Consider the following 26,497-nt stretch of genomic DNA (forward strand, 5'->3'; position numbering starts at 1 on the left):
TGGCGTTTGTAAATTGCCCCGGGTATATCAGATGCAAAAGTGGGATAACATAGAACTAGTGTGAATGTTGATCGATGGTTGATGTGGACTCGGAGGGCCAAAGGTCCTGTTTCCACGCTGTGTCTTTATACCTAAACCCCAGGTATAATGGATTATACATGGTCTATGGAAGAAAGACATTGATTAGGAAAGAACTGCAGATGCTGCTTTAAATCGAAGACAGACACAAAATCCTGGAGTAACTCAGCGGGACAGGCAGCATCTCTGGAGAGAAGGAATGGGTGACGTTTTGGGTCGAGACCCTTCTTCAGACTGATCTGTTTTGGGTCGAGACCCTTCTTCAGTCTGAAAGCAGGTCTTGAAAATTATATGTACAATTGTAAGTACAGAAACAAAGAAATCTTTGGCCAGTGATAGAACCAGGGGGTGTGGTTTAAAAAAATATGCATCAATTCCATAAAGGATGCAGGTGAAATATAATTTTACGCAGAATGCTGAGGATGTGGGGTACACTGGCAGAGGGGATGATTGAGGAGAACTGAGAAGATGGGTTTAAGAGCAAGCTGGACCGGTAAGAGGGTCAGAGAAACAGAAGTATTTAGAATAGTTGTTAAGAACCAAGGTCAATGAAGGCTTGGGCAGTGCTTAAAAATGAAATCTAATCCAATGCATATATTTTCTTATTTAACAAAATATTATCTTTCAAAACAATAACTGTGAAAAGGCAATTGCAAACCCTGATTAAATAATATGGACAAGAGCATCCCCTGCTGGTTGCATCGATGATAACAATAACCAACAAAACAGTTTTTCACAGGTGACGTTTTGCAGTCCAGTTGATTATATCTTCCACAGAACAAATCCTGACAACTGTGGTGACCATTAGAGGTGCCTGGTCGAGATGATGCATGAAAATAACTCTGAACCCAACAGCAGGAAGAAATATATTAACAGGGTGAATTAAGGAGCTATTCAATATTATGATTAGCTATCCTCAGCAATTACTTGAATAAATCAAATGCGTTAGCAGCTTTACAGCTGTGATAATATTATCTCACACAGCCCCGACTTGTGCCCTCTTCTGGTACGTTTCAGTACATACTCCTGGGTCATTGCAGACAGAAGGCTCGACCTCCGAGAACTGTGCATGAGTTGGGAGTACAAAGGCGAAAGGAAGCCATGCGAGAAGATTTTTAGATTTTTTTAGATTTAGAGATACAGCGCAGAAACAGGCCCTTCGGCCCACCGGGTCCGCGCCGCCCAGCGATCCCGCACACTAACACTATCCTACACCCACTAGAGACAATTTTTACATTTGCCAAGCCAATTAACCTACATACCTGTAAGTCTTTGGAGTGTGGGAGGAAACCGAAGATCTCGGAGAAAACCCACGCAGGTCACGGGGAGAACGTACAAACTCCGTACAGACGGCGCCCGTAGTCAGGATCGAACCTGAGCCTCCGGCGCTGCATTCGCTGTAAGGGAGCAACTCTACCGCTGCGCAACCGTGCCGCCCTAAAGAGGGCAACGGTTCCTCCAGACGGAGGGGACGGCTGCAATGGGCCTTTACGGGCAGCTGCAGCTGGGACTTTGCAAATGGCACCAAAACCTGACCACTCTTGCATATGGACTCAGTGAGCTGTTTCTCTGCATGCTGTACGTAATCAGGGATTGTACGTGTGCATTGCAATAATCTTACTGAACTGTATGCAAAATAAAATATTTCACTGTGCCTTGTAGTGTTGCCAACTGTCCCTTATTAGCCGGGACATCCCATATATTGGGCTAAATTGGTTTGTCCCGTACGGGACCGCCCTTGTCCCGTATTAGGCCCGGGGGGCGCTGTAGGCCCAGACAGTGAAGACCCGGGGGCCGCTGTAGGCCCGGACAGTGTAGGCCCGGAAGGCTGCCTAACGGAGGTTGCGTGGCAACCCGCCTCCCGGCCCGGGCGGCGGCCATTGGTGGAGTGGGAGCACTTGGCCACTCGCTGGGTGAGGTCACGTGGGGGCGGTGACGTCACCTTTGGTCCCTTATTTGGGAGTGAGAAAGTTGGCAACCCGACTGTGGGCTGTTTCTATGCATTCTGTACTTAATCGGGGATTGTATTTAATCGGGCATTGCAATAATCTTACTGAACTGCACGCAAAAAATAATCTCACTGAGCCTTGGTACATGTGACAATAAAGAACCATTGAAGCACCGAACGCGTGACCCATTGTCTTGCAGCTTTGGAAGGTCCATGGAGCAGCTATACACACAATTTCCCCCAGCTGATACCTCAGGCCCAATGCAAAAGCCTACTCTGGAAGTAGGAAGTACTCTAAGAGCACTATCTCATGTACGATTTACACGTTAACATGACATGTCTCCAGCAGGCACTACTAGGTTATTGCAAGCCAAGACGTCTGTGGTCTTTCATTGTTTCATTTACCTGACTAATTATATCCCTGTACAAAACACTGCACAATGAATAAAGTGGAATGGTTTATTGAACACGTTTAAGAAATGACTTTAACATAAATAATTCAATTATAATTCAATTATTCAATTATGGAGAGAAAGAGTAGCCATAGGTCCATATTTCTATACTCCTTTCCTATCCAAGTCTCCGTCTAAACCTCTTTAATTATAGGGTAGAAACAAGAAACTGCAGATGCTGGTTTACAAAAAAAAGTTAAAGCGCTGGAGCAACTCAGCGGGTCAGGCAGCATTGCTGGAGAACATGGAAAGAAGACGTTTAGGGTTGGGACGTCTAAAGAAGTATCTCAATCCGAAAAGTCATCTTTCTGTGTTCTGCCATTTTCAGGAAACTATGGATAGGAAAAGTTTACAGGGATATGGGCCAAACGCAGGCTGATGGGTGTAGTGTAGATGGGGTATCTTAGTCATACAGTACGGAAACAGACCCTTGCCCATGATGACCATGAATTTGCACAGCAGTCTCTCTTCACATCAACGCTCCTAATTCCACCAGACCGCACTCCTATGTTCCCCAAGGGGTGGCTCGGTGGCACTGCGGTAGAATTGCTGCCTTACAGTGCCAGATCCCTGGGTTTGATTCTGACTACGGGTGCTGTCTGTACAGAGTTTGTATGTTCTCCCCCTGACATGCGTGGGTTTTAACTGTGGGTTTCCTTCCACAATTCAAAGACGTACAGGTTTGTAGGTTAATTGGGCTGTGGAAAGAAGTTGTAAATAGTCCCTGGTGTGTAGTGTGGTGCTAGTGTAACAAGGATTGCTGGGCGGCACACACTCGGTGGGCCAAAGATCTAGAGTCCCCACCCAAAATGTCACCTGTCCATTCTCTCCACAGATGCTGCCCAACTCGATGAGTTGCCCCAGCATTTTGTGTTTCGATCAAGATTCCAGCAACTCCCTTCCTGATGTCTCTCTGAAAGTTAGACTTTATACCTTTGAGTGTTTCACAAATCCCAAGGCAAAAATTTCAAATCTTACGCTACTTAGAATTCAGACCATTATCATATCATATATATACAGCCGGAAACAGGCCTTTTCGACCCACCAAGTCCGTGCCGCCCAGCGATCCCCGTACACTAACACTATCCTACCCCCACTAGGGACCATTTTTACATTTACCCAGCCAATTAACCTACATACCTGTACGTCTTTGGACGTACCATTGAATGAGGTAAACTATGTAAGGCAAAACCCATTGGCACCCAAAAAGGCATGCAAGGCAGACAATAAACTCAATCTGAGTTGATATTACTGGATTGAAATGGGAAAAAAAAAATGTCCTTCCAGTTCAAATGCTGAAGGGACAAATTCAACAAACATCTGGTTTTCCTACTTAAAGGTTCGACCTTCCATCGTAAAGGGAACATGGGGAAATAAAGTCGTACATGAACCTTTGTGAAAAGAAAAAAAAATCTTTATTAGTCTGACAATACACACATCAGAATCATCTCTAAAAGGAATGAATAATGAGACCAGCGACAAATTGAACATCAATTTTCATTTTTCAAAGAAACAAAATTAAATCACTCCTTGTGTTTGCTTTTGAGGCACTTCCTTCAAATGTTAGCAGTAATATGGCGTAGCAAAACGCGCTGTAAAAAGGTACCACTGGTGTGCTGAAATGGCCTCTCTCAGTCCTTGTTGCCATTGTAACCAGCTTGTTTTTCAGAGACCCAAAGTGATTCACCATCGTCAACAAGTGAGACAGAGCAAGCACAGCATCTTTTGAAATAGGCACATGCATGAGGCACATTCTTTAGCATTGTAAACCAAACATAACTGGTGTCCTGGAAAGATTATTTAATGACTGATTTAAAATAAAAATCCCTTTCAATTACATACAGATAAATCATATAATAACTACATGGATACAATGTCCTATATAAAATGTCATGATCATTCTACATATTAAAAAAATCATTTAGGTATTATCCACAAGAAGGATATTTATACACGTTCAATCTAGTGTTTTTAAGAGTTCAGTGTAAGTATCACCAGATGGTATACACCTCACTAGTCTTAAACATGTGGCATAAAAATTAATTAATCTTATTAGCTCATCACAAAATAATTAGCCCAAAACAAACAATGTGGCCGATTCTGATATTTTCCTGATACAATGCTCAAGAGACTAAAAAGCAAAATATTTTTCATTTTTGGAAATGATTTCCTTTGCAGAGGTCTCATAATTTAAATGTCAACTTCCCAAGTAGTTTCTTCTACAAGATTACTCCAAATTATTTTGAACATGGAATCAGGAACATTGTTGTTCCACCCACACACACCAATATTACATTCTCGCCTACCAAGACACCCATTGTGAAAGAGAGCTAAATACTATGTAGAAAACGTACCCAATTCAACATATAATGACCTAAAAATCAAACATTTTTTTGCTGTTTTTCTTACAGAGACTAGTGTGGGAAGTCACCAATACAAAATACCCGAGTATAAATTCCATTGTTCATTTGCTTTTAATAGGCCATGCCAGGAACCAACTGAACTGAACCTTATATTCCTGGCGTTATTCATTCCATAAAATAACAGCAACATTGGAACCGACAGACCTCTCTCTTAAGAGTAAAAATACATTTTTACTCTTAATTGAACTATTGTGAGTGAGAGCTGGCTTTTATTTCCCATTTGCATTCTATGCTGCACGAATATAATGCACAATTTCATTCATTTCCTATTAATAACTGAAAACTCCTTTAAAAACACTTTCTGTCCTGTTATTCCTGCTATTTGTTTCTTTCAAACCACACAGTAAACACTTCAGCCAACTATTTCATTCCATTTCTCTTGTGCTTGATTTGTGAACAAGGTGGTTTTGGTCCTATCTCAACACCATTAGCCAGAAAGTATAATGTTTCCTTAATCAGAGTTATATTCCTAAAACTATTATCGTTCAAAAAACATTCCTCAAATAAATACTGTAGATATATCCAGAAGCGTCCATGATATGATGAGCATGTTTGATATTATTTTGTGGATAAAAGTTATTTCTGCCATTTGGGAGCAGTCAAAGTGACATAATGTTTTACTTTTAAAAGCAGATCACGTTCCTATGGCATTATACCTGGTACAGAAGACCGAGTGCATGCTTAACATGAAGCAGAGATACAGCAAGAGATGCAGATATAAGGAACTGCAGATGCTTGCTTACCAAAGAGGCACAAAGTGCTGGTGAAATACAGCATCTCTGGAGAACATGGATAGGTGACGTTTCGGGTCCTGACGAAGGATCTCGACCTGAAACATCACTTGTCCACGTTTTGCAGGGATGCTGCCGGACCTGCTGAGTTACTCCAGCACTTTGTGTTTTTCCTTATGTATAGAGACTTAGCACATTTGACAAACAATTTTGTAGGAAATATATAAGTGTTATAAAAATCTTTTGAGATTCTTGAGGAGTTTCTAGGCCCCTATTGTACATAATTACAGGTTTGCAACTGTAGTCAGAGTATAAAGTGCGAGTTGAGTGTATGGCCGGGGTGGGGGTCAGAATAGTGAACGCCAGAAGGCAGGAATGAGTGTATGTTTGCACAGGGGTCCTAAATGCAGGGCCTCGACCCGAAACATCACCTATCCATGTTCTGCAGAGATGCTGAGACGGACATAAAAAGCTGGAGTAACTAAGCGGGCCAGGCAGCATTTCTGGAGAGAAGGAATGGGTGATGTTATGGGTCAAATCCCTTCTTCAGACTGCGGAGATGCTACCTGACCCGTTGAGTTACTCCAGTATTTTGAGTCTCTTTCTTTTAAACAGCGAGAGATGTTTGGCTGGAGAGTACAGACATAATCGAGATTCCCTTAAATCACTTTACCTTTAAGTGCTCTATGGATATTTAAATAGTCCATGCAAATGTGTTGTAATTATTTTGTCCTGCTGGTGGCAGTTTTTCCACTGACGGATGATAGTAATTAATTACGTACAACGTGGGCATTTTACATGGGCAGTTACCATTATAAATGTAGACGTGGGAATCAGCTACATAAAAAGGAGTGACCAGCCAGTATAGCAAGACATTTCAATACGTTTCTATGTCCGCCCAACATCATCAGCTTCAAACACTCTCATCATAAAGAAAATGGAAAAAAGGTTAATCATCCATAAAATGTACAAAAGTCCCAATACAAAGATATGAGAGAAACATAATAATAAGTAAATGCCAGAAAAAAACAAACACTCCTCGCTCAAATCTGGCACGGACCCTCATTTTTGCAAGCGTCATTTCAGGTTCAATGTTACAATGATAAACCTGAAGGAAACTTTATTTACAGTCAAGGCATTGAGTGAATTCAGCTGAAAGACAAAGATACAAAACCAGCAAGAAGTCGAGTATCTCTGGCCTGCACTTATGCTTCAGGCAAAGTCACGATCCGCCAGAATGAGAGGAGCGACCAGCGTCCACAGGTACAACAGCAGCCCGACCCAGCTGGAGGAGATCTTCACCCAGACAGCTGGCCAGCTGCTCTGGAGGGTCGAGTAGTCCGAGCTGGGACTAAGCAAACGGGATAGAAGGAATTAAACGTAGTAAAATTCATGTGCACGTCAGTTAATGATAAAAGAAACATGAACGCCGAATGACAGGCTGGTTTCTATTAATTTCTCACCCCACCCAATAGAAAAACAGGCTTTATAATGAGGCAGAAGCGTTTAATTTCACCTATATATGTTCGCTGGCGATGCTGCCTGACCCACGAGTTACTCCAGCATGAGTGTTTAACTAGACCAAGTGGACCCGTTGGGCCCAAGCCTCTCCTGCATTGGTGCAGCACCCTCTCCTACCCCCCCCCCCTCCCTCCCCTCCCCTCCCTCCCCACTTCCCCTTCCACCTCAACACCCCTGATCCACCTTCCTCCCCCCTCCCTCCCTGCTTCCTAGGAGATAGTTTTAAACTTTAAAATGTGAATAACTTAAAAAATATAACACCGATTTCAATAAAACTACTTGCTGTACCATTAAAGCGATGACGGTGAGGTGGGCCTAAAATTGTCAAGCTATCGTGTACCGTTTTGGCTGTAGTTCGATCACAAATAAACAAACAAACGAGAGTTTTAGTCTGCACTGGGACCAGTAAATGCTGACTGCACCCTCCCTGTGATTCCTCTTTCACCATGGTCTGATCCACTTATCACATGCCAGATTTTGTCCTGTCCCCACCTCATTTTTCCACTTTTCCCCCATGTAGGAAATAACTGCAGATGCTGGTTCAAATTGAAGGTAGACACAAAATGCTGGAGTAACTCAGCGGGTCAGGTAGCATCTCGGGAAAGAAGGAATGGGTGACGTTTCGGATCGAGACCCGCTGTAGGAGCCATTTACACTTAAATTAGTTACTGTCATTGTATTATGGCTATGTTTAATATTTCTAGTTTCTGTCTTTTTTGCATGCTTGTGGGTGTGATTTGATACGTAATGGGGAGTGTCTACATCTGAGGAGGCTAGCGTAGCCACAGAGATTGTGGGTCAGTTTAGTCTCAGAGGATGGAGAGAATACAGATTTTTACAACCACAAGCTAACGACTACACGATCGTTACTGTATTGTTTGAAGTTGAAATAGTTGATAAGAACGAAAAGTTACGAATTACTCTTTTGATTTGTGCTACTTTATTAAAGACCAATTAATCAAGAAACAGTGTTTGGAAGATTAGTTTTTGTTATCTCAGAGTGCGGTGTGTGGGTAAGCTGTACCCATCCCCGAGCAGTAATGGCTATCAAAGTTGGACTTTGAGAACGTATAGAAACTGCCATTACACCCACTATAATCAGTCTGAAGAAGGGTCTCAATCCAAACCGTTGGCAGGCCAGTTCCTCCACAGATGCTGCCTGACCCGCACTCATCGTTCCTCCAGCACTTTGCGTTTTGTTCAAGATTCTATCATCTGCAGTTTCTTGTGTCTCAAATTCTTATCTACTGCAGCTTTACAGGCACATTAAATGGTTGCATGCACGGCAGATGCACAAAAATACAAGAAATATGAAAAATATAGTTGTACCTTGCCTACTATATTTGTGTTTAAGTCCTCCATTTACAAATTCAAAAGTTTGATGAGTACTATTACAGTACAAATAGTACTGGTCGCCTAAGGAGCAGCTAAAGACAGGACTCACTCCACCTGCAGTTCCTTCAGATAACTGGCCCATTCATCACAAAATACATCATTATTGGGTGTCACGATGACACAGCTGGCAGAGTTGCTGCCTTACAGTGCCAGAGTCCCGGGTTCAATTCTGACTTCAGGTGCTATCTGTGGGAAGGTTGCACGTTTTCCCAGTGACCCCGTGGGTTTCCTCTGGGAGCTCCAGTTTCCTCCCAAATCCCAAAGATCCGCGGGTTTGTAGGTTAATTGGGCTCTGTAAATTGCCCATAGGGTGTAGGGAGCGGATGCGTAACTGGGATAACATAGAACGGGTGTGAACGGGTGGTCAGTATGGACTCAGTGGACCGTAGGGTGTGATTCCATGCTGTATCTCTAAAACTAATCAGACTGCTCATACCAGGTTTTATTTTGTTCTGATCCGGCATGCACACATACTATCAAGAGCTACGGGGAGCAATAATCCCAGGAATTATTTTTAATATGTTCCTTTAACCTGGAGCTGCTGAGACCAATAAACTCAGCCATAACAAATCATTAATAAACCATGTGTCCAGTCTCTGACATACGTGCTTTTCAGCTGCACTGAGTGAAGAGTGGGGTGACAATAACAGCTGCGAGCTAAGCCATGGAAGTGTTTTGTATAAATAACCCTTCCAATTCTTGCACTTTGCATCCTCCCATGGAAATACTGACTTTCTGGTTCCCCAGCTTTACAGAACAATCGACAGACTGTCATTTTACAGCTTGCTCCTTCAACCCTTGTTCTTGTAAGGGTGACACGGTGGCGCAGCGGTAGAGCTGCTGCCTTACAGCACCCGAGTTCCCGGGTTCGATCCTGACTACGGGTGCTCTCTGTACGCCCTGTTCGTGACTTACGTGGGTTTTTTCCGGGTGCTCCGGTTTCCTCCCACACTCTAAAGATGTGCAAGTTTGTAGTTTGATTGGCTTTGGTAAAATTGTAAATTGTCCGTAGTGTGTAGGATAGTGCTAGTGTGCGGGGATTGAAGGACCTGTTTTGCTCACTGTATCTCTAAAGTCTAAAGGAGCTTATTTTAAAGGGGTGTATTATCTGCAGTGGAATTTGGGATTTTGTGACAGGAAAGAGGCTATCTAATGGAGATTTTCTTCTGATTTTTACAAGATGCGGAAAGATAAAGCTGAAGACCTGGGTAGCATAGCCAACCTCTCTCTGATCCAATCTGTACATGAACCACAAGCTCATCTGCCCAGCCACAGGGTTTAAACCAGTATCTACAGTTCCATCCGACACACAGGGTTAGTTAGTTGAGTCTATTGCCATGTGCACCAAGGTACAGTGAAAAGCTCTTCGTTGCTTGCTATCCAGTCAGCGGAAAGACTATCTGAAGATCTCCAATGAGGTAGATGGGAGTTCAGGATCGCTCTCTAGTTGTTGATAGGATGGTTCAGTTTTGTGAGACTCGTACTTGATTATGCTGGTGGCCTTGCCCGGGCAGTGTGAAGTGTGGATGGGATTAATGAAAGGGAGGTTGGTTTAGATTTAGATTTAGAGATACAGCGCAGAAACAGGCCCTTCGGCCCACCGGGTCCACGCCGCCCAGCGATCCCCGCACATTAACACTATCCTGCACCCACTAGGGACAATTTCTACATTTGCCCAGCCAATTAACCTACAAACCTGTACGCCTTTGGAGTGTGGGAGGAAACCGAAGATCTCGGAGAAAACCCACGCAGGTCACGGGGAGAACGTACAAACTCCGTACAGACAACACCCGTAGCCAGGATCGAACCTGTGTGATGGTTGGGGCTGCGTCCGCAATTCTCTGCAATTTTTTGAAGTCTTGGATATAGCTGTTCCCAAACGATGCTATGATGCATCCCAACAAAATGCTTTCTACGGCGCATCTGTAGAAGTTGTAGAGAGTTGCTGGGGACATGCCAAACTTCCAAAGCCTTCTGAGGAAGTAGAATTGTAAATTGTCCCTCGTGTGTAGGATTGTGTGCTAGTGTATGGGGCCCCTGGTCAGCGTGGACTCAAACCCTTGTTCTGATAACTTAGCACCGTGATCTTCAGTTTTACCTACATTGCGACACAGCGGAAAGTGCCATTATTGATTTTAACAAAGACGAACGTACCTGTACCAGTTGGTGAGTGTCATCATGATGTACAGAGATGCCAGGAATAGGCAGAAATGGAAGAACGAGTAGCTATACGTGACTGCATCCTGCTCGTTGTCCACTGCCCGATGTCCCCCATCCTCACCGGGAGAAGAGAATTCAGACAGTGCCCCTTCGCCTTCTTCAGTCATCATCAGCTTGTTCACCTGAGCATTGCTGGAAGATCGGATACTGCAGGACGTGAAGAAAAAAAGAATGAACCATCAAGGAAGGCAGTTGACGGAAGATGAAAGGACGGCGTCTTTCACAAGCTCAAAAGGACACCAAGTGGTGGAGTAACTCAGCGGGACAGGCTGTGTCTCTGGAGAACATGGATGGGTGACGTTTTAGGTTGGGACCTTTCTTCAAATCTGATACGTTACCTATCAAAGTGCTCCAGAGACACTGCCTGACCCGCTGTTACTCCAGCACTTTGTGTCTTTAGCTGAAGAAAGAATGCAAGATGGATCATTAAAAACGCAAACCTTCGGTTTACCAACAAATTAACCTTTAACTTTACTCCCCCTCTCTTTCTCTGGCCTCCTTTATCTACTCTTCATTCACCAATAACTTCTTTGGCTTTTTTAATTTTTTATTCTGCCTGTGATTTAAATACCATTATTCTAAAATGTAAAGGTTGCTGTCGATTACTGAACGACTGCAAATGGCACAGGCTGTGAACTCGAGAGTTTAATAGTTCAGGTGTGAAGCTCTCTGGGGAAGGATTGTCAAGGCAACTGAGGGAACTGCTAATAATTGATTTGCCTTTATGTTTATGTCAAGTTGCTCTTAATTTCCAGTTCACTGCAATCAAGTTAACATCATAAGAAACCAAAAAGAATAATTCACAATAATCCACAGTATGAATAGCTCATATTCCGCTTGGGTTGCACACAATTCAACAATATGAACATTGAATTCTCCAATTTTAAGTAATACATTCCCTACTCTCTCCCCCCCCCCACCCAATCCCCCCCCCACCCAATCCCCCCCCAACCAATCTCCCCCCCCCCACCCAATCCCCACCCAATCCCCCCCCCCCCAATCCTCCCCCCCCCCAATCCCCCCCGGGGCAGAAGACGTTTCCAGTCCGAGTGGCGGACCTGTTGGCAAGGATACTCGACAGGGGAGACCGAAGTCAGGAAGAGCCGTAGTGGTGGGTGACTCCATCGTCCGAGGGACGGACAGAAGATTCTGTGGCAGCAGGAGGGACTTGAGGATGGTCTGTTGCCTCCCTGGTGCCAGGGTTCAACACATCACGGACCGGCTTCAGAAAATCCTAGTGAGGGAAGGCGATCAACCTGAAGTCGTTGTGCACGTGGGCACGAATGACGTCGGGCGGAAGAGGAAGGTGCTACAGCGGGAGTTTAGAAAGTTAGGAAAAAGACTGAGAAGTAGGTGGTTATCTCTGGACTGCTACCGGTACCTCGTGCTGGTGAGGCCAGGAACAGAGATATAGAGGGTATGAATTTATGGCTGAGGGGCTGGTGCAGAGAGCAGGGATTTAGATTTCTGGACCACTGGGATCTCTTCTGGGCTAGGGGTGACTTGTACAAAAGGGACGGGTTACATCTTAACAGCAGGGGGACAAACATTCTGGCAGGCAGGTTTGCTAGTGCGACACCTGTGGCTTTAAACTAAGTAGTGGGGGGGAGGGGTTAACAAATTGTGAATATGAAGATGAGGTTAAAGGGAATACAGGAGATATTGCAGAAGACTCTCGGAAGAATGGGAACAGAAGTTCTAGAGGGGAAAAGAAATTAAGGGCAGGGCCATTTGTGACCGATGTGAGAGGGGAGGTAAATACAGAAGTTAAAGTGTTGTACTTAAATGCGCGTAGTTATCTATAGGCCCCCAAACAGTAGCCTCGACATAGGGTGCAAGTTGAATCAGGAGATAAAATTGGCATGTCACAAATGTAATGCTACGGTGGTTATGGGAGATTTCAACATGCAGGTAGACTGGGAAAATCAGGTTGGAAATGGACCCCAGGAAAGAGAGTTTGTAGAGTGCCTTCGAGATGGATTCTTAGAACAGCTTGTACTGGAGCCTACCAGGGAGAAGGCAATTCTGGATTTAGTGTTGTGTAATGATCCTGATCTGATAAGGGGACTAGAGGTAAAAGAGCCATTAGGAGGCAGTGATCACAACATGATAACTTTTACTCTGCAAATGGAAAGGCAGAAGGGAAAATCGGAAGTGTCAGTATTACAGTATAGCAAAGGGGATTACAGAGGCATGAGGCAGGAGCTGGCCAAAATTGACTGGAAGGAGGCCCTAGCAGGGAAGACGGTAGAACAGCAATGGCAGGTATTCCTGGGAATAATGCAGAGGTTGCAGGATCAATTTATCCCAAAGAGGCGGAAAGATTCTAAGGGGAGTAAGAGACACCTGTGGCTGACAAGGGAAGTCAAGGACAGCATAAAAATTAAGGAGAGGAAGTATAACATAGCAAAGAAGAGTGGGAAGACAGAGGATTGGGACTCTTTTAAAGAGCAACAAAAGTTAACTAAAAAGGCAATACGGGGAGAAAAGATGAGGTACGAGGGTAAACTAGCCAATAATATAAAGGAGGATAGCAAAAGTTTTTTTAGGTACGTGAAGAGGAAAAAAATAGTCAAGGCAAATGTGGGTCCCTTGAAGACAGAAGCAGGGGAATTTATTATGGGGAACAAAGAAATGGCAGACGAGTTAAACCGTTACTTTGGATCTGTCTTCACTGAGGAAGATACACACAATCTCCCAAATGTTCTAAGGGCCGGAGAACCTAGGGTGATGGAGGAACTGAAGGAAATCCACATTAGGCACGAAATGGTTTTGGGTAGACTGATGGGACTGAAGGCTGATAAATCCCCAGGGCCTGATGGTCTTCATCCCAGGGTACTTAAGGAGGTGGCTCTAGAAATAGTGGAAGCATTGGAGATAATTTTTCAATGTTCTATAGATTCAGGATCAGTTCCTGTGGATTGGAGGATAGCAAATGTTATCCCACTTTTTAAGAAAGGAGGGAGAGAGAAAACGGGTAATTATAGACCAGTTAGTCTGACATCAGTGGTGGGGAAGATGCTGGAGTCAATTATAAAAGACGAAATTGCTGAGCATTCCGAGTCAGCATGGATTTACGAAGGGGAAATCATGCTTGACAAATCTACTGGAATTTTTTGAGGATGTAACTAGGAAAATTGACAGGGGAGAGTCAGTGGATGTGGTGTACCTCGACTTTCAGAAAGCCTTCGACAAGGTCCCACATAGGAGATTAGTGGGCAAAATTAGAGCACATGGTATTGGGGGTAGGGTACTGACATGGATTGAAAATTGGTTGACAAGACAGAAAGCAAAGAGTGGGGATAAATGGGTCCCTTTCGGAATGGCAGGCAGTGACCAGTGGGGTACCGCAAGGTTCGGTGCTGGGACTGCAGCTATTTACGATATACATTAATGACTTAGATGAAGGGATTAAAAGTACCATTAGCAAATTTGCAGATGATACTAAGCTGGGGGGTAGTGTGAATTGTGAGGAAGATGCAATAAGGCTGCAGGGTGACTTGGACAGGTTGTGTGAGTAGGCGGATACATGGCAGATGCAGTTTAATGTAGATAAGTGTGAGGTTATTCACTTTGGAAGTAAGAATAGAAAGGCAGATTATTATCTGAATGGTGTCAAGTTAGGAAGAGGGGATGTTCAACGAGATCTGGGTGTCCTAGTGCATCAGTCACTGAAAGGAAGCATGCAGGTACAGCAGGCAGTGAAGAAAGCCAATGGAATGTTGGCCTTCATAACAAGAGGAGTTGAGTATAGGAGCAAAGAGGTCCTTCTACAGTTGTACCGGGCCCTGGTGAGACCGCACCTGGAGTACTGTGTGCAGTTTTGGTCTCCAAATTTGAGGACGGATATTCTTGCTATTGAGGGCGTGCAGCGTAGGTTCACTAGGTTAATTCCCGGAATGGCGGGACTGTCGTATGTTGAAAGGCTGGAGCAATTAGGCTTGTATACACTGGAATTTAGAAGGATGAGGGGGGATCTTATTGAAACATATAAGATAATTAGGGAATTGGACACATTAGAGGCAGGAAACATGTTCCCAATGTTGGGGGAGTCCAGAACAAGGGGCCACAGTTTAAGAATAAGGGGTAGGCCATTTAGAACGGAGATGAGGGAGAACTTTTTCAGTCCGAGAGTGGTGAAGGTGTGGAATTCTCTGCCTCAGAAGGCAGTGGAGGCCAGTTCGTTGGATGCTTTCAAGAGAGAGCTGGATAGAGCTCTTAAGGATAGCGGAGTGAGGTGGTATGGGGAGAAGGCAGGAACGGGGTACTGATTGAGAGTGATCAGCCATGATCGCATTGAATGGCGGTGCTGGCTCGAAGGGCTGAATGGCCTACTCCTGCACCTATTGTCTATTGTCTATTGTCATTTCTCCCATTAATCCACCCCTTTCATCACCCCCCCCAACGTCTCTCCTTATCTGACACTCTTTTGTCTCCTTTTTATCTCCAGCCTTTGCCATTTACTTCAACCATCTGCCAATCAACCACCCCCTCACCTGTATCCACCTATCACTTATCCAGACTTGATCCTCCCTTTTCCAGCTTTCTCCCCCCAACATCAATCAGTCTGAAGAAGGCACCTAACAAGAAACGTCACCCTGTCCATTCCCGCCACAGATGCTGCCTGACCTGCTGTGTTACTCCAATCATTTATGGTCTGACCCACAATACATTGCTTGCCCTGGGTAAACAAAATATTATATTACACGTACGTCTAGTGTTGCAGCTCTAGGATATGAAAAATACAGAGTAAAATCGTGGAGGGAATGAAGAAAAAAAAAAAAAGCAGCAAATTTGGCACCAAATAAATATATTTAAATTAATTAACATTTTAATTAAAAAAAATCTTTGATCAAATTATCTTCATTGTCATCATTATAGGTAAAGGGAAGGGCGGGTAATCTGGATACACCATCCCTTTCCGTCCTGTGATGACCATCTATACTGTTATACTTCTGTTGGTAGAACGGTACCTTGTGTTGTCCACTAACAAGTCTGAGACAGGGCAATGAACGAGGCCACTACATACAACATCCCCTAATTTCAAGCTATGATTTTGGAAGAATATTTCATCAGTTGAGTCTGGATTTAAACTCCTACTCCACTTACCGAATTGCACAAGTGCTTAGGTTACGGAATATTAAATGGTCTTTTTGTTTGAAACAGTTTGAAAACCTCACCCCCAAAATAAAATGGACGGCACGCAGGAACTGACCTTGCATAAAGCACACAAATGAGAAAGATGACCAATCCGACAATGCTCTGGGCATCCCACCACTGGACCACTTGATCGGGAGGCGTAGCAGTGGTTGAATTGCTGGTCGTTTGATGAACGATGCTCAGCAAACTGGGGTTACAATTTCTGTCTGGAAGATGAGGAGAAAACTGTGTTAACAAAAAGGATGTCAGTGTGGACGAGTTGGGCCGAAGGGCCCATTTCCGTACCGTAGGACTCTATGACTATAGACAATAGACAGTAGGTGCAGGAGGAGGCCATTCGGCCCTTCGAGCCAGCACCGCCATTCAATGTGATCATGGTTGATCATTCTCAATCAGTACCCCGTTCCTGCCTTCTCCCCATACCCCCTGACTCCGCTAACCTTAAGAGCTCTATCTAGCTCTCTCTTGAATGCATTCAGAGAATTGGCCTCCACTGCCTTCTGAGGCAGAGAATTCCACAGATTCACAACTCTCTGACTGAAAACGTTCTTCCTCATCTCAGTTCTAAATGGGCCTCCCCCTTATTCTTAAACTGTGGCCCCTTGTTCTGGACTCCCCCAACATTGGGAACGTGTTTCCTGCCTCTAACGTGTCCAACCCCTTAATAATCTTATACGTTTCGATAAGATCTCCTCTCATCCTTCTAAATTCCAGTGTATACAAGCCTAGTCACTAGTCTTTCAACATATGACAGTCCCGCCATTCCGGGAATTAACCTAGTAAACCTACGCTGCACGCCCTCAATAGCAAGAATATCCTTCCTCAAATTTGGAGACCAAAACTGCACAAAGTACTCCAGGTGCCGTCTCACTAGGGCCCTGTACAACTGCAGAAGGACCTCTTTGCTCCTATACTCAACTCCTCTTGTTATGAAGGCCAACATTCCATTGGGTTTCTTCACTGTCCGCTGTACCTGCATGCTTCTTTTCAGTGACTGATGCACTAGGACACCCAGATCTCGTTGTACGTCCCCTGTTCCTAACTTGACACCATTCAGATAATACTCTGCCTTCCTATTCTTACCACCAAAGTGGATAACCTCACACTTATCCACATTAAACTGCATCTGCCATGCATCCGCCCACTCACACAACCTGTCCAGGTCACCCTGCAACCTCATAGCAACTTCCTCACAGTTCACACTACCACCCAGCTTTGTATCATCTGCAAATTTGCTAATTGACTCTAAAGACATTTTCAAAACTGTAGAAATGCTGAAGCAGCTAAATATATTTAACAATAGTCCTGTTCATCCTACCCGAGATATACTGAAATAATGCAGCAGAGTTACACTTACCGGGTTCATTGGTCATGGCCGACCAGGTCACATACATTGTGTAGAGAGTAATGACAGAAGCTTGTAACAAGCCTGAATGTGGTTGAGCTTCCTGAAGCAATAAACAAGAAACAAGCAATGCATGAGTGAATAGAACAGCTTAAATTCTGCATTTAACTAATTTGATACTGAAAATATTAAGGAACACTTTGGAAAAGATAAAATGTGTATATCTGCATCTTTAATCAGGTCAATCATTGACTGCATTAATATAAAAAGGAAACACAAAAGGAAGTTAAATCAAACGTTATCCCGAGCAGACTGGTCACCAAACTTTCCGACCTTGGATTTTCCCAAACTATCTGCAAATGGATCAAGGACTTTCTGACCAACCGCCCCCAGACAGTCAAAATAGGCCCTCACCTCTCCTCCACCATTACACTGAGCACCGGCTCACCACAGGGCTGTGTGTTGAGCCCCATCCTTTACTCCCTCTACACTCACGACTGCGCCCCCACCCATCCCACCAACACCATCATCAAGTTCGCGGATGACACGACTGTGGTTGGACTCATCTCAGAAGGAGATGAGACAGCCTATAGGGATGAAATCCAAAGGCTGGCAGCATGGTGTTCAGTGAACAATCTGGTCCTGAACTCCTCCAAAACAAAGGAACTTATAATTGACTTTAGGAAAACCAGTGGAGATTACGACCCACTCTACATCAATGGGGTCTGTGTGGAAAGGGTACCAGCTTTCAGGTTCCTGGGTACGCACATCGCAGAGGATCTCACCTGGTCTACCAACACCATCACCACAGTAAAGAAGGCACAGCAGAGACTCCACTTCCTGAGGATCCTCAGGAAAACCAACCTGCAGGAGAAGCTCATGTTGTCCTTCTATCGCTGCTCCATCGAGAGTGTGCTGGCATACTGTATAACCACATGGTATGCCAGCTGCTCAGAAAAGGACAGGAAGGCCCTTCAGAGGGTCATCACGACGGCCCAGAAAATCATCGGCTGCTCACTGCCCTCCCTGGAGCACCTGTTCAGCCTACGCTGCCTCAGTAGAGCAGGCAAAATAATAAAAGATCCATCCCACCCCGGCCACCGTCTGTTTGTTCATCTGCCCTCTGGTCGACGTTTCAGGTCGATAAAATCCCGAACAAACAGACTTAAGAACAGTTTTTACCCCAGGGCCATACGAGAACTGAACACTACCTTTGCACTAGGCAACACTAAAAAATCTTTGTACTTAACATAATTGTATTTAATTGTATTTATGTATTTATTTGTTTTTGCATTTATTGCATATATGTTTGTACGCACCGTCAGGATTGGCTATTTTTTAATTTCGTTGTACTCGTTGCAATGACAATAAATGAATATTATTATTATTATTATTAATAACAAGGAACAGCAAATGCTGGCTTCTGCCAAAGAAAGATACAAAATGCTGGTGTAAGAAAATAACTGCAGATGCTGGTACACATCGAAGGTATTTATTCATAAAACTCAGCAGGTCAGGCAACATCTCAGGAGAGAAGGAATGGGTGACGTTTCGGGTCGAGGTTCTTCGGGTGAAGAAGGGTCTCGACCCGAAACGTCACCCATTCCTTCTCTCCTGAGATGCTGCTTGACCTGCTGAGTTACTCCAGCATTTTGTTCACAAAATGCTGGAGTAACTCAGCAGGTCAGGCAGCATCTGATCCCATCCATATTCTCCAGAGATGCAGAATCTCCTGACCCAGAGTTACTCCAGCATTCTGCGGCTTTCTCTGATATTTTCCTGACCCAGAGTTACTCCAGCATTCTGCGGCTTTCTTTATCTCAAACATTTATCCATATTGCTTGCACTGGATTCAGTTTTATAAGGCAGTTGTCAAATGCTGATTATGTTTCTATTATAATAAACCACCCTGCTTTTTCATATTTTATTTATATTTTCATATTTCAGATACAGCGCGGAAACAGGCCTTTTCGGCCCACCAAGTCCGCACCGCCCAGCGATCCCCACACATTAACACCATCCTACACACACTAGGGACAATTTTTAAAAAAAACATTTACCCAGTCAATTAACCTACATACCTGTACGTCTTTGGAGTGTGGGAGGAAACCGAAGATCTCGGAGAAAACCCACGCAGGTCACGGGGAGAACGTACAAACTCCTTACAGTACAGCACCCGTAGTCAGGATCGAACCTGAGTCTCCGGCACTGCATTTGCTGTAAGGCAGCAACTCTACCGCTGCGCCACCGTGCCGCCCTTCTACTGACACGGTGGGTTTACTTAGGCAAACCATCCCGAGACCTTTCACAGCAAGAAGCTCAGAAATCATGAACCAGTTGTTGAATTATTCATAAGTCATTCACATCATGGTTATAAATCCATATATTATGTTTTCATACCTGAACCTTGGGCAGGACGGACACAATGGAGACAATGATGCAGAAGATGAGATTCAAACTTATGAAGGTTTTATTTATGGCACAGGCATCAGGCTTAGTGTAAAACAAATAGAAAACCACGACTGCTGCCAGGGACACGGCATAGTTGAAGGCGGTAAAGAAAAATAAAGCTGCAACAAAGGAGGGAACAAGATGTATAAGTGGAGTTAGTGATCCCAAAGGTACCGGCAACCCAGTTTTTTTTAATGCAAATTATCCAAAACCAACTCTCCCCTTAACTGTCCTTCCCCACTATGGAACTGAATGGGGAAGCTGAACTGACCTGCCACAGCTGCAGAAGACAGATTTCTCAGGCTAAGTGCTGAACAAGCGCCAGGCTTCACACTCAACTGCTGAATCAGCGTAAAGTACAGTCAGGGTGAACGTTAGGAAAAATGGATAGGACGGGTTTAGAGGGATGTGGGCCAAAAGCAGGCAGGTGGGTCCAATGTCCATGGGCCATGTTGTTCGGCGTGGGCAAGTTGGGTGGAAGCTGCATGTCTCTAAAGTCTATGACTCTAAAACTGGCACAAGTTCATTCAGCATTCTGCACAATTGTGCAGAGTCATGAATTTTTTGCACATTGGGTGGTAAAATCCAGCAGCACCAGAAATAACTGTGGGCTCGTCGATGCAAATTTCAAACCACTGCAATCATTCCAAACTCGGTATCTCTGGAGAACATTGAAATCTTGATGGAAGTCATTGAAGAGGAAAAACAGGGGCATTGAGTATAAGAGTCAGGAAATGCTGCTGCTGCTTTATCGGAATTAGGTTCTGCACATTTGGAGTAGTGTGTGCAGTTCTGGTCACCACATTACAGGAAGGATGCAGAGGCTTTGGATAGGGTGCAGAGGAGGTTTTACCAAGACCATCATTGACCAATGAAGCCTGGATTAGAGGGTATTAGTTACAGGGGGCGGTTAGACAGATTTGAATTGTTTTCTCCGGAACGCTGCAGGTTGCGGAGAGACCTGATAAAAGGCAATAAAATGATGAGGGGCAAATTCAGGATTGACAGTCAGAACGTTTCTCCACAGGATGGAAAAATCAAATACTTGAGGGCATAACTTAAAGGTGAGAGGGGCAAAGTTTAAAGGAAATGTGCGGAGATTTAAAAATTGATGATGGTGAGTGCCTGGAACGCAGGAAGGGTGGGTACGGCAGATATGATAGTGGCACCTATGAGTTTTTTGGATAGGCGCATGGAAATGCAGGGAATGGAGGGATATGGATTATATGCAGGGAGATAAGAGTTGGCCTTGGCATCATGTTCGGCACAGACACTGTGGGCCGTAGAGCCCGTTCTTGTGCTGTGCTTTTCCATGTACAACAAATGAATTAAAAATAAATTAAAAAACTGCAGATTACATGGAATTAATTCTCTAAGCAACAAAATTACAGAATGGTCGGAACTGCATCCACGGTTCCAGTACATTAGGCTCTAAATCTCAGCTGCTCTTGGAAAGACATTTAGCTTTAGGTACACATGGGGATTAATGAAAAGGAATCTTACCTGCTTCCAGGTAGCTAACCACTTAGTAAATAATTTCACACTGTGCCTGCCATCAAGCACACTCATAATGATAACCGAAGGAATAAAATAGTTGGTTTATCTTCACATACCAGCATACCAGCATCTGCCGTTTCCCTCTTCCATGCGTTCAACCCAGGACTGGGTCCAGGAGTGAGCAAAGTCGATGAGAAGAATCAGCTGGATGAGGATAAAGCAGAAAGCTCCAACCACACCAAAGTAGAACCAGACTGGGGAAAGAAATAACGAAATAACCGGTAAGGAAAGGGAACATTATCTAAGCAACAAACAAAAGCAACATGCAGTGATATCGCAATATGCAGTGATATCGCAACATGCAGTGATATCGCAACATGCAGTGATATCGCAACATGCAGTGATACACCGATGAGCCAAAACATTATGACCTGATGAGTCAAAACATTATGACCACCTGCCTAATATGCTGTTGGTCCTCCGCGTGCAGCCCCATATGCAGCAGGGTGCGATGAACTGTGTATTGTGACACATTCCTCCCGTGACCACCATTCAAATTTTCTGTGACTTGTGCCAAAGTAGACCTTCTGTCGGTTCGGACCAGACGGGATAGCCTTCGTTGCCCTCATGCATCGATGAGCCTTGGGCGCCCAACACCCTGTGGTTTGTCCCTCCTCGGACCACTGTCGGTCGGTACTCACCACTGCTGACTGGGAGCACCCCACAAGCCTTGCCGTTTCAGAGATGCTCTGACCCAGTCGTCTGGCCATAACTATTTGGCCCTTGTCAAAGTCGCTCAGGTCTTTACTCCTGCCCATTTCTCCTGCATCCAACACATCAACTTCAAGAACTGACTGTTCACTTGCTGCCTAATATATCCCACCCCTTGACAGGTGTCATTGTAACAAGATAATCAATGTTATTCACTTCGCCTGTCAGTGCTCATAATGTTTTGGCTGATCGCTGTATAGCAACATGCAGTGATATCGCACATAATTGGGACGCTTTTCAACCGTACGAAGTCAGCTGATCATTGACAGTGACCTGTTGAATTTGTCTTCAGGATCTATTGACATTAAAATATAAATCGATTTGTATTCCTGTTCCTGATTTAGCAAATGCTTTCGATAACTGAGATCCTGTGGATATAGGCGCCATTCCTGTGGATAAAAGATTGGGCGGCACAGCGGTAGAGTTGCAGCGCCGGTGACCCGGGTTCGATCCCGACTACATGTGCTGCCTGTACGGAGTTTGTACGTTCTCCCAGTGACCGCTTAGGTTTTCTCCGAAATCTTCGGCTTCCTCTCACATTCCGAAGACGTACAGGTTTGTAGGCTAATTGGTTTGGGATATGCGTAAATTGTATAACTTGGTAGAAGTGTGAATTGTCCCTAGTGTGTGTAGGATAGTGTTAATGTGCAGGGATCGCTGGGCGGTGCCAAGGGTCTGGCCCCGCGCTGTATCTCTAGACTAAACTAAGAAAGGAACAGAGGACAACAACAGAATTCGGTCAAAGAATCAGAGTTGTACAGTATAGAAGCAGGGTCTTTTGCTCAACACGTCCAAGCTGATCTTTTCATGCATTCACACTAATCCCCTTTGCCCACATTAGGTTCCTATTCTTTGATGCCGTAGCTATTCAAGTGCCTGTCTGTATTTCTCTTTAATGTAACGATTGTACGTGATTCAACCACCAACACTGGACATAAGTTCCAGGTATCAGCCACTTCATTAAAAAAAATCTTCAAATCCCCTTGAAAACTCCTCTTCTTACCTTTATGCTCTCTTCTTTTTGATACTTCTACCATGGGAGAAAAGATTCTGACTCTTCACCTTACCCACGTCTACTAATTCATTCACTCCAGTGAAAACAAACCCAGTTGATCTAATCTCCCCGTATTGACTAAAGTCCTCCAATCCAGGCAACATCTGGTGAATCGTCTCTGCACTCTTTCCTGGAGTGTGGCGACCGGAACTGCACACAATACTCCAAGTGCAGTCTGACTGGGGTTTTGTGAAGCTGCAACTCAACATCCCAACTTTTATATTCACTGCCACAATCCTTGAAGGCAAGCATGCCATGCTCCTCCTTCATCACCCCATCTATCTATGTTGCCATTTTCAGGTCCCTCCGTACATCAATATTCCTTAGCACCCTGCCACTTACTGCGTATATCCTACCCCTTTTTGATTTTCCAAAACGCATCACCTCACACGTGCCAGGATTAAATTCCACCCGCCCAGGATCAGCCCAACTCTCCATCTGACCTAAATCTTGAATATTCTTCAACAACTTTCCATCAACTTTCGTATCATCCGCAAACTTTCTAATCATTTAGTTGTTCGAGCCTGTTCGACCATAGATTGCATTGGGAGAGAGATAAAAACATAGCCTATTAGGCTCTAGCTTTTTAACGTATTTCATCCCTATTCTACCAGTGGGGATGCAAGTATAAAGAGTCTGGCTATCATCAAGCTTTCATTTTGAGCTTTCACAACTCTGAAGATTAAACACGTGATTGATCTAATGATTTTGGTTAAACCTCTCAAAGTAGATAAATGATTGCTTGTATATTTTATATATATTTTTAATGCAGCCACTAGATTAATGCATGCAAAACTTTTAAAGAAACATTTATTACATAATAATGATTTTCACAATACCTGTTGTAAATGTTCCATCAGGAATGAAGAAGGCACCAACAGTGATTCCCACCAAGGCCAGAAATTTGAAGAACCAGAATCTAAAAGAGTCATTCGAGGGGTTAGGTTCTCAAATGAAATATGCTTATTGTCACCAAGAGGATAATGCACCAAATCAGTGCGCTTAAAATAGTAAGAGTACACACAAGTAAATAGGAGCAGGAGTAGGCCACCTGATCTCTCAAGGCACTCAGTATGATAGACACAAATTGCTGGAGTAACTCAGCGGGACAGACAGCTTCTCTGGATAGAAGGAATGGGTGACGTTTTGGGTCAAGACCCTTCGCTCTCAGTATGATCGTGGCTGATCCATGCTGTATTCCTTTGCGCCACACGATTTAATACACATGTCCTACCCCTATTTGATTTCCCAAAAACGCATCACCTCACACTTGCCAGGATTAAATTATATCTGCCCAACTCTCCACGCTGGCCTCAACTCCTCTCTTGCGGCAGTTCCAAATAAATATTGGAAATACTGAAGAAATTAATCGTTCGTTGTCTATCTCCACCACCAACATTTCAAATGATCTAGCCCCCACCATTCTCTGGGGCAGAGAATTCCAGAGATTCACTGTTCCCCGAGACAAGACATTTCCACTCACTACTGTTTTGAATGACTGGCCCTTGCCTTGTAACTGTACATTACTTGCAACTAACACACTACTTGGTGGGCAGTGGGTGTATGGAACAAGCTGCCAGAGGAGGTAGTTGAGGCAGGGACTATCGCAAAGTTTAAGAAACAGCTAGACAGGTACATGGATAGGACAGGTTTGGAGGGATATGGGCCAAACGCAGGTATGTGGGACTAGTATAGCTGGAACATGTTGGGCAAGTTAGGCCGAAGGGCCTGTTTCCACGCTGTATGACTACTTGATGAATTATTGGTTTGGAGACAGAATCAGAAACCTACATGCCAATGAGAATCAATTCTGATTATCCAATCTCTTCTTGTAACTACAGACCTTCAATACTGGCAACATCATGGTAAATTTCTTCAGCATTCTCTATTGCTACCCACATCCTCTGGTAGAGAGCGTCCATAACTGCATGCAATACTCCAAATGCGGACCAATGTTTTGTGCAACTTAACATGACATCCCAGCGCATGTACTCAATGTCTCAGCCTATGAAAGCAAGCATGTCAGATGTCTCCATCACTCCCTTATCCACCTGTGTCACCACGTTCAGGGAGCTGTGAACTTGTGCCCTAAGATTTAACTCCAAATTAAATTTGGAACATTAATGCTCCAAAGGTTCCCGCCATTTACTTTATAGGCCCGAACAGAGGACAGTGGAATTTATCATGGTTAACTAGGATCACTACTTTATTACTAGCTTCTTCATCGCAATATATATATATATATATTTCTCTAAAATTGATTCCACATTGACTTAAGATCGACACGAAATGCTGGAGTAACTCAGCGAGACAGGAAGCATCTCTGGAGAAAAGGAATGGGTGACTTTTCGGGTCGAGACCCTTCTTCGGACCGACATTGACTTAATCTGTCACTTCCACATCACTATTTGCGGACGGTTACAGCAGGCAAATTGGCACACAATTTATACTGAACATCATGCTGTAAAATGCTTCTGAAAGGTGCTGTGTAATTTCAAGTCTTGCTTTCATCTTTGATCTTAACTGTCAGTAAATTCTAAATCAGACAGTTCTCCATTTTGGAATGTAGGTGCCTTTGCCAAATTATTGTGCTATTTCTGTTGCTGTACACTTGAAGAATGATTTTTGCGAACTACATCTCTAATGTAAATCAGATCTAGCACATCCCTCAAATTCTCTCTCTGATGTTGTTAGTAAAGATGATAAACAAACAGATTCCATCTTCAATGACTCACCCATTCTGTAGAGCTCCTCTCGGCCCTTTGCTGGTTTTCACTTGGATCATTATTACAGCAAACAGGAAGAAGAAAGCAGCCAGAGCAAAGCACATGCGGTAAAACAGATTTATAACCCACGATGACATTACAGTTAACACGACCCTCGATGAAGGGAATACTCGAACTTCCCTCACAAAATCCAGGAAGCTGAAACAAGAGATTTAAAAAATCAATATTATTAAGAATAAGTTTTCTTTTTTTTAAATTATAGACAACAACTTACAATCTCCACTTATACTGTATCTTTGAGATATACATTTGCATGTTTTAAGGATTAAAGCTGCCAATTTTATTAGTACTGTTGTGTGTTGTACAAAAAAGGTCAAAGAATACTGATGTTGCAAGGAATCTGGGTTTACATGTACATGAAACACAGAGGGAGCACGCGAGTTCAGCTAGTAATTCAAAAGGCATATGGATTGCTGGCCTTCATTGCAAAGGAATGGAGTGCTGATGTAGGAATGTACAGAATGCAGTTGAAACAAATGGCCACAGAGTTTTGGCCACCACATTTAAGGAACATTACTCTTGCACGAGAGGCAGTTTAAGGAAGGTTCTTCAATGACTCACCCATTGCCTGGACTCATTGGAGTTTAGAAGAATAAAAGGTCATCTTACACAGGGAGGTTTGACAAGATGGACGCTACGAGGAATGTCCCCCCTCTTGGGAGAAT

The 26,497-nt window shown here is 43.9% G+C and overlaps 2 protein-coding genes across 2 annotated transcripts in view; one reads left to right on the forward strand and one right to left on the reverse strand.

The window, feature by feature from the left end:
* The window catches only part of LOC144606726 (cAMP-dependent protein kinase inhibitor alpha-like), a 692,291-nt gene that overhangs the window by 532,178 nt on the left and 133,616 nt on the right, over positions 1-26,497 (forward strand). The window lies entirely within an intron of this gene.
* The window catches only part of LOC144606621 (serine incorporator 1-like), a 129,967-nt gene continuing 107,231 nt past the window's right edge, over positions 3,762-26,497 (reverse strand). The window contains 9 exon segments of the mRNA XM_078422892.1: positions 3,762-6,983; positions 10,703-10,915; positions 15,984-16,134; positions 17,286-17,376; positions 19,674-19,843; positions 21,338-21,475; positions 23,886-23,965; positions 25,782-25,882; positions 25,884-26,016. Of these exon segments, the coding sequence (XP_078279018.1) occupies positions 6,845-6,983; positions 10,703-10,915; positions 15,984-16,134; positions 17,286-17,376; positions 19,674-19,843; positions 21,338-21,475; positions 23,886-23,965; positions 25,782-25,882; positions 25,884-26,016 (1,216 nt within the window). The 3' untranslated portion in view covers positions 3,762-6,844.

Source organism: Rhinoraja longicauda, chromosome 27 (genome assembly GCF_053455715.1).
Source record: "Rhinoraja longicauda isolate Sanriku21f chromosome 27, sRhiLon1.1, whole genome shotgun sequence".
Taxonomy (NCBI): Eukaryota; Metazoa; Chordata; class Chondrichthyes; order Rajiformes; family Arhynchobatidae; genus Rhinoraja; species Rhinoraja longicauda.